Source organism: Chanodichthys erythropterus, chromosome 10, assembly GCF_024489055.1.
Source record: "Chanodichthys erythropterus isolate Z2021 chromosome 10, ASM2448905v1, whole genome shotgun sequence".
Taxonomy (NCBI): domain Eukaryota; kingdom Metazoa; phylum Chordata; class Actinopteri; order Cypriniformes; family Xenocyprididae; genus Chanodichthys; species Chanodichthys erythropterus.
This window is the reverse complement of record NC_090230.1, coordinates 26,978,464-26,987,485: the sequence shown is the minus strand read 5'-3', so window position 1 is coordinate 26,987,485 and position 9,022 is coordinate 26,978,464. Positions and strand designations below refer to the sequence as shown.

The 9,022-nt window shown below is 55.1% G+C and overlaps 1 protein-coding gene across 1 annotated transcript; it reads left to right on the top strand.

Moving 5' to 3' along the window:
• Positions 1-1,628: 1,628 nt before the first annotated feature.
• Positions 1,629-5,470, top strand: LOC137028233 (dentin sialophosphoprotein-like). The gene is made up of 4 exons (XM_067397004.1): positions 1,629-1,690; positions 1,876-2,055; positions 2,103-3,308; positions 3,376-5,470. The coding sequence occupies exons 1-4, from the start codon at positions 1,629-1,631 to the stop codon at positions 5,468-5,470; spliced, it is 3,543 nt and encodes a 1,180-aa protein (XP_067253105.1).
• The last annotated feature ends 3,552 nt before the right edge of the window (positions 5,471-9,022 follow it).

Sequence of the window (9,022 nt, the reverse complement as noted above, 5' to 3'; positions counted from 1 at the left end):
TTATTAAAACAGTGTATCACAGGAAAAGTCATCAAAAGTAGCACATCCACTACAAATATGTCTGTGATCTAAATTAATATAATTTTTTTTTAACATTTCAATGCTTATTGCCATTAATGAGAGTGTCATATTTAATCTAAATGTGTATATCAGATGTAAAACAGAGTTTAAATCATTCTGTATTTATGATTAGGACTAATTTTTAAGATTTATGAATTTGGATTGCATATAAATTTTCCATCCATTTGGATTACACAGATCTTGAGAGATTTATTGTCTTTTATATTCAGTTGATTTCATCTAAGACTGTGGCTGAAGTCGGGTGTGGTTGAGTTTCTCTTTTCTTCAGTGATTCTGCTTGTTAACAGCAGGCGTTCATCATTAATGTTCAGTCATCACTTAATTATCTCATTAATTTCAACAGTGCTTCAATAATGCTTTCACTCTGTAGTGTGCACACACATGAACACTAGGCAGTGTTAATTTTACATGGGCATTTTGTTGTGTACAATTACATTAATCTTACAAGTTACATTTATGTATGACTGACAAATATGAATCACAATCAGTTTATTAATTTATGTCAAAACTATTTAATCCAAATGGATGGAAGATTTATATGCAATTCAAATACATAAATCTCACTCATTTACATTTTTTATGAGAGTATATTTATAAAATTATGCCCCATGATAAACAAAATCAATGAGATATTGCATGATTATGGTTAAATGATCACAGATATTTTAACCAAACTGTAGTATTGTTTAAAATTAATCTTTGAAATGCCAAGTCATAACAGATGAAATGTTATAATTTCAAATGAACTAAATTGTAAATCAGTCGTCAACTGCATTGAAGTGCACTTAATTGGCCCAAGGTCACAATCCTGATTTGGATTGATCTGAGCCACACTCCTCCCACCAACAATCAGCCCTCATGTTGTTTGCCGTGATCTATGCTGTGCCATCATTGCCACACATGGTCCAGCTCTGGATGACCGGGTACATGCCATTACCGACAGTGCCAGCTTGAGGACACATTCGGGCCAAGTTTGCTTGCTATGTGGGGAAATGTGCGATTGTCTGTACAGATAGATTTGACAAAACATCTGAAATGGGAAAGAGCTGTGCGATTTACTGTACAGATAGATTTGACACAAAACATCTGAAATGGGAAAGAGCTGTGCGATTTACTGTACAGATAGATTTGACACAAAACATCTAAAACAAGAAAGAGCTGTGAGATTGACTGTACAGATAGATTTGACACAAAACATCTAAAACAAGAAAGAGCTGTGAGATTGACTGTACAGATAGCACTAATTCTTGAGACATAGGACAAAACATGTCCAGCAATTATAACTGCTATTAGGTTTGAAAAGGAAAATATTTTCAATTGTAAATTTTATGGGGGGTTAATGATAGAATGTATTTAATACAATTAGTTTTATTTAATTTTATCATTATTATATTAAATCTATGACTAATTTCATAATTTCTGCTTATCCAATTTGTTAATTGATATTTGGAGGAACTTAAACCCTGTAGCGATTTTCAGAGGAACAAGGAAGCAGCCAGAGAAGAGGATCTACATGCAGTATATAATTTATTCCAGTATTCCATAAAATGGACAAACACAAGGGAAACACCAGGAGAACAGGAACACATTCAACGAGTGACAAACACAAGTGAGAAACAAGCACTTCTTATACACAGGAACTAACAAGCTGAACGAGGTAACAAGGGGGCGTGGTCCAGTTAATGTCCATGGTAACAAACGAAGGGAACAAAAGCAGGGAAACAAGAGGTGAACACAACAATGAAGACAGGGGACACAGGCAGGGATCATGACATAGCCCCCCTTCCCTCAAAGGAGCGGCTTCCAGACGCTCCCAACAGTCATAAAACTCCAGGAGGGAGGCGGACCAGGGGGCGGGATGGAGGGCCAGGTCCATGGGGAGGAAGATGACCTGGAGACTGAGGCAGGACAGATGGCCAGAGTGGGGCAGGTTGGACAGGCGGCCAGGGTGGAGACGGCTCGACAGGCGGCCAGGTAGACAGGCTTGACGACCCCCACGGCGAAGCAGACGACCACCACAGAAGCTCAGACGAGCTTGACGACCCCCACGGCGAAGCAGACGACCACCACAGAAGCTCAGACGAGCTTGAAGACCCCCACTGCGGAGCAGATGACCACCACAGCAGCTCAGACGAGCTTGAAGACCCCCACTGCGGAGCAGACGACCACCACAGCAGCTCAGACGAGCTTGACGACCCCCACGGCGAAGCAGACGACCACCAAAGAAGCTCAGACGAGCTTGAAGACCCCCACTGCGGAGCAGACGACCACCACAGCAGCTCAGACGAGCTTGAAGACCCCCACTGCGGAGCAGACGACCACCACAGCAGCTCAGACGAGCTTGATGACCCCTTTGGCGGAGCAGACGACCACCACAGAAGCTCAGACGAGCTTGACGACCCCCACGGCGAAGCAGACGACCACCACAGAAGCTCAGACGAGCTTGAAGACCCCCACTGCGGAGCAGACGACCACCAGAGCAGCTCAGACAAGCTTGAAGACCACCACTGCGGAGCAGACGACCACCACAGCAGCTCAGACGAGCTTGATGACCCCCTTGGTGGAGCAGACGACCACCACAGCAGCTCAGACGAGCTTGATGACCCCCACTGCGGAGCAGACCACCACCACAGCAGCTCAGACGGACTTGATGACCCCCATTGCGGAGCAGACGACCACCACAGCAGCTCAGACGAGCTTGATGACCCCCACTGCGGAGCAGACCACCACCACAGCAGCTCAGATGGACTTGATGACCCCCACTGCGGAGCAGACCACCACCACAGCAGCTCAGACGGACTTGATGATCCCCACCGCGGAGCAGACGACCACCACAGCAGCTCAGACGAGCTTGATGACCCCCATTGCGGAGCAGACCACCACCACAGCAGCTCAGACGGACTTGATGACCCCCACTGCGGAGCAGACGACCACCACAGCAGCTCAGACGAGCTTGATGACCCCCACTGCGGAGCAGACGACCACCACAGCAGCTCAGACAAGCTTGATGACCCCCACTGCGGAGCAGACCACCACCACAGCAGCCTAGACGGACTTGATGACCCCCATGCGGAGCAGACCACCACCACAGCAGCTCAGACGAGCTTGATGACCCCCACTGCGGAGCAGACCACCACCACAGCAGCTCAGATGGACTTGATGACCCCCACTGCGGAGCAGACCACCACCACAGCAGCTCAGACGGACTTGATGACCCCCACCGCGGAGCAGACCACCACCACAGCAGCCTAGACGGACTTGATGACCCCCATGCGGAGCAGACCACCACCACAGCAGCTCAGACGGACTTGATGACCCCCACTGCGGAGCAGACGACCACCACAGCAGCTCAGACGAGCTTGATGACCCCCACTGTGGAGCAGACCACCACCACAGCAGCCTAGACGGACTTGATGACCCCCACGGCGGAGCAGACGACCACCACAGCAGCTCAGACGAGCTTGATGACCCCCACCATGGAGCAGACCACCACCACAGCAGCTCAGACGGACTTGATGACCCCCACCGCGGAGCAGACGACCACCACAGCAGCTCAGACGAGCTTGATGACCCCCATGGCGGAGCAGACGACCACCACAGCAGCTCAGACGAGCTTGATGACCCCCATGGCGGAGCAGACGACCACCACAGCAGCTCAGACGAGCTTGATGACCCCCACTGCGGAGCAGACCACCACCACAGCAGCTCAGACGGACTTGATGACCCCCACTGCGGAGCAGACCACCACCACAGCAGCTCAGACGAGCTTGATGACCCCCACTGCGGAGCAGATGACCACCACAGCAGCTCAGACGAGCTTGATGACCCCCACTGCGGAGCAGACCACCACCACAGCAGCCTAGACGGACTTGATGACCCCCATGGCGGAGCAGACCACCACCACAGCAGCTCAGACGGACTTGATGACCCCCACTGCGGAGCAGACGACCACCACAGCAGCTCAGACGAGCTTGATGACCCCCACTGCGGAGCAGACCACCACCACAGCAGCTCAGACGGACTTGATGACCCCCACTGCGGAGCAGACGACCACCACAGCAGCTCAGACGAGCTTGATGACCCCCACTGCGGAGCAGACGACCACCACAGCAGCTCAGACGAGCTTGATGACCCCCACTGCGGAGCAGACCACCACCACAGCAGCTCAGACGAGCTTGATGACCCCCACCGCGGAGCAGACGACCACCACAGCAGCTCAGACGAGCTTGATGACCCCCACTGCGGAGCAGACCACCACAGCAGCCTAGACGGACTTGATGACCCCCATGGCGGAGCAGACGACCACCACAGCAGCTCAGACGAGCTTGATGACCCCCACCATGGAGCAGACCACCACCACAGCAGCTCAGACGGACTTGATGACCCCCACCGCGGAGCAGACGACCACCACAGCAGCTCAGACGAGCTTGATGACCCCCACTGTGGAGCAGACCACCACCACAGCAGCCTAGACGGACTTGATGACCCCCACGGCGGAGCAGACGACCACCACAGCAGCTCAGACGAGCTTGATGACCCCCACCATGGAGCAGACCACCACCACAGCAGCTCAGACGGACTTGATGACCCCCACCGCGGAGCAGACGACCACCACAGCAGCTCAGACGAGCTTGATGACCCCCATGGCGGAGCAGACGACCACCACAGCAGCTCAGACGAGCTTGATGACCCCCATGGCGGAGCAGACGACCACCACAGCAGCTCAGACGAGCTTGATGACCCCCATGGCGGAGCAGACGACCACCACAGCAGCTCAGACGAGCTTGATGACCCCCACTGCGGAGCAGACCACCACCACAGCAGCTCAGACGGACTTGATGACCCCCACTGCGGAGCAGACCACCACCACAGCAGCTCAGACGAGCTTGATGACCCCCACTGCGGAGCAGATGACCACCACAGCAGCTCAGACGAGCTTGATGACCCCCACTGCGGAGCAGACCACCACCACAGCAGCCTAGACGGACTTGATGACCCCCATGGCGGAGCAGACGACCACCACAGCAGCTCAGACGAGCCTGATGACCCCCACTGCGGAGCAGACCACCACCACAGCAGCCTAGACGGACTTGATGACCCCCATGCGGAGCAGACGACCACCACAGCAGCTCAGACGAGCTTGATGACCCCCACTGCGGAGCAGACCACCACCACAGCAGCTCAGATGGACTTGATGACCCCCACTGCGGAGCAGACCACCACCACAGCAGCTCAGACGGACTTGATGACCCCCACCGCGGAGCAGACGACCACCACAGCAGCTCAGACGAGCTTGATGACCCCCACTGCGGAGCAGATGACCACCACAGCAGCTCAGACGAGCTTGATGACCCCCACTGCGGAGCAGACCACCACCACAGCAGCCTAGACGGACTTGATGACCCCCATGGCGGAGCAGACCACCACCACAGCAGCTCAGACGGACTTGATGACCCCCACCGCGGAGCAGACAACCACCACAGCAGCTCAGACGAGCTTGATGACCCCCACTGCGGAGCAGACCACCACCACAGCAGCTCAGACGGACTTGATGACCCCCACTGCGGAGCAGACGACCACCACAGCAGCTCAGACGAGCTTGATGACCCCCACTGCGGAGCAGACGACCACCACAGCAGCTCAGACGAGCTTGATGACCCCCACCGCGGAGCAGACCACCACCACAGCAGCTCAGACGAGCTTGATGACCCCCACCGCGGAGCAGACGACCACCACAGCAGCTCAGACGAGCTTGATGACCCCCACTGCGGAGCAGACCACCACAGCAGCCTAGACGGACTTGATGACCCCCATGGCGGAGCAGACGACCACCACAGCAGCTCAGACGAGCTTGATGACCCCCACCATGGAGCAGACCACCACCACAGCAGCTCAGACGGACTTGATGACCCCCACTGCGGAGCAGACGACCACCACAGCAGCTCAGACGAGCTTGATGACCCCCATGGCGGAGCAGACGACCACCACAGCAGCTCAGACGAGCTTGATGACCCCCATGGCGGAGCAGACGACCACCACAGCAGCTCAGACGAGCTTGATGACCCCCACTGCGGAGCAGACCACCACCACAGCAGCTCAGACGGACTTGATGAACAGCAGCTCAGACGGACTTGATGACCCCCACTGCGGAGCAGACCACCACCACAGCAGCTCAGACGAGCTTGATGACCCCCACTGCGGAGCAGATGACCACCACAGCAGCTCAGACGAGCTTGATGACCCCCACTGCGGAGCAGACCACCACCACAGCAGCCTAGACGGACTTGATGACCCCCATGGCGGAGCAGACGACCACCACAGCAGCTCAGACGAGCCTGATGACCCCCACTGCGGAGCAGACCACCACCACAGCAGCCTAGACGGACTTGATGACCCCCATGCGGAGCAGACGACCACCACAGCAGCTCAGACGAGCTTGATGACCCCCACTGCGGAGCAGACCACCACCACAGCAGCTCAGATGGACTTGATGACCCCCACTGCGGAGCAGACCACCACCACAGCAGCTCAGACGGACTTGATGACCCCCACCGCGGAGCAGACGACCACCACAGCAGCTCAGATGAGCTTGATGACCCCCACTGCGGAGCAGACCACCACCACAGCAGCTCAGACGGACTTGATGACCCCCACTGCGGAGCAGACAACCACCACAGCAGCTCAGACGAGCTTGATGACCCCCACTGCGGAGCAGACGACCACCACAGCAGCTCAGACGAGCTTGATGACCCCCACTGCGGAGCAGACCACCACCACAGCAGCTCAGACAAGCTTGAAGACCCCCACTGCGGAGCAGACGACCACCACAGCAGCTCAGACGAGCCTGATGACCCCCACTCCGGAGCAGACCACCACCACAGCAGCCTAGACGGACTTGATGACCCCCATGCGGAGCAGACCACCACCACAGCAGCTCAGACGGATTTGATGACCCCCATGGCGGAGCAGACGACCACCACGGCAGCTCAGACGAGCTTGATGACCCCCACCGCGGAGCAGACGACCACCACAGCAGCTCAGACGAGCTTGATGACCCCCACTGTGGAGCAGACCACCACCACAGCAGCCTAGACGGACTTGATGACCCCCATGGCGGAGCAGACGACCACCACAGCAGCTCAGACGAGCTTGATGACCCCCACCATGGAGCAGACGACCACCACAGCAGCTCAGACAAGCTTGATGACCCCCACGGCGGAGCAGACCACCACCACAGCAGCTCAGACGGACTTGATGACCCCCACCGCGGAGCAGATGACCACCACAGCAGCTCAGACGAGCTTGATGACCCCCATGGCGGAGCAGACGACCACCACAGCAGCTCAGACGAGCTTGATGACCCCCATGGCGGAGCAGACCACCACCACAGAAGCTCAGACGGACTTGATGACCCCCATTGCGGAGCAGACGACCACCACAGCAGCTCAGACGAGCTTGATGACCCCCACTGCGGAGCAGACCACCACCACAGAAGCTCAGACGGACTTGATGACCCCCATTGCGGAGCAGACGACCACCACAGCAGCTCAGACGAGCTTGATGACCCCCACTGCGGAGCAGACCACCACCACAGCAGCTCAGATGGACTTGGTGACCCCCACTGCGGAGCAGACCACCACCACAGCAGCTCAGACGGACTTGATGACCCCCACCGCGGAGCAGACGACCACCACAGCAGCTCAGACAAGCTTAATGATCCCCACTGCGGAGCAGACCACCACCACAGCAGCTCAGACGGACTTGATGACCCCCACTGCGGAGCAGACGACCACCACAGCAGCTCAGACGAGCTTGATGACCCCCACTGCGGAGCAGACGACCACCACAGCAGCTCAGACGAGCTTGATGACCCCCACTGCGGAGCAGACCACCACCACAGCAGCCTAGACGGACTTGATGACCCCCATGGCGGAGCAGACGACCACCACAGCAGCTCAGACGAGCCTGATGACCCCCACTGCGGAGCAGACCACCACCACAGCAGCTCAGACGGATTTGATGACCCCCATGGCGGAGCAGACCACCACCACAGCAGCTCAGACGGATTTGATGACCCCCATGGCGGAGCAGACGACCACCACAGCAGCTCAGACGAGCTTGATGACCCCCACCGCGGAGCAGACGACCACCACAGCAGCTCAGACGAGCTTGATGACCCCCACTGCGGAGCAGACCACCACCACAGCAGCCTAGACGGACTTGATGACCCCCATGGCGGAGCAGACGACCACCACAGCAGCTCAGACAAGCTTGATGACCCCAACGGCGGAGCAGACGACCACCACAGCAGCTCAGACGAGCTTGATGACCCCCATGGCGGAGCAGACGACCACCACAGCAGCTCAGACGAGCTTGATGACCCCCACTGCGGAGCAGACGACCACCACAGCAGCTCAGACGAGCTTGATGACCCCCACTGCGGAGCAGACGACCACCATTTTAATTTTAAAATGAGGTTTGTTGAAAAATAATGTTTGTTTAGCATTTGAAATTAGTAAAAAACATATCTATATTATTATATCAAGTGATATCAACTGAGCCGTTGCTCTGTTACGCACAGTCACGTGTCCAAAATGGACAGAGGAGGGAAGCGGTCTGGGGCGCAGAACAGAAAACGTAAAAAAGAAAATGAAAAACAGTGTCTTAAAATGAGGACATCGATGTCCAAGTGAATAACAATAAATTGGTAAGCATAACCTATATCACGACACTGTAAGTGTTTGATGTCATACACCAGTTGGTCTGTGTGTAGCGCCGCTTCAAGTCTTTTATGAATGGTCCGCTGAATCACTTTTGTTACATTCAAAACGCAGATTCAGAAATGCGTGGAGACGAACAGTTCTGCTTTGTCTTTATATTTTCATTGGCAAAAATTTAACAAAAACAGACAATATTTTGTCTCAAGTAACACAATAAACTT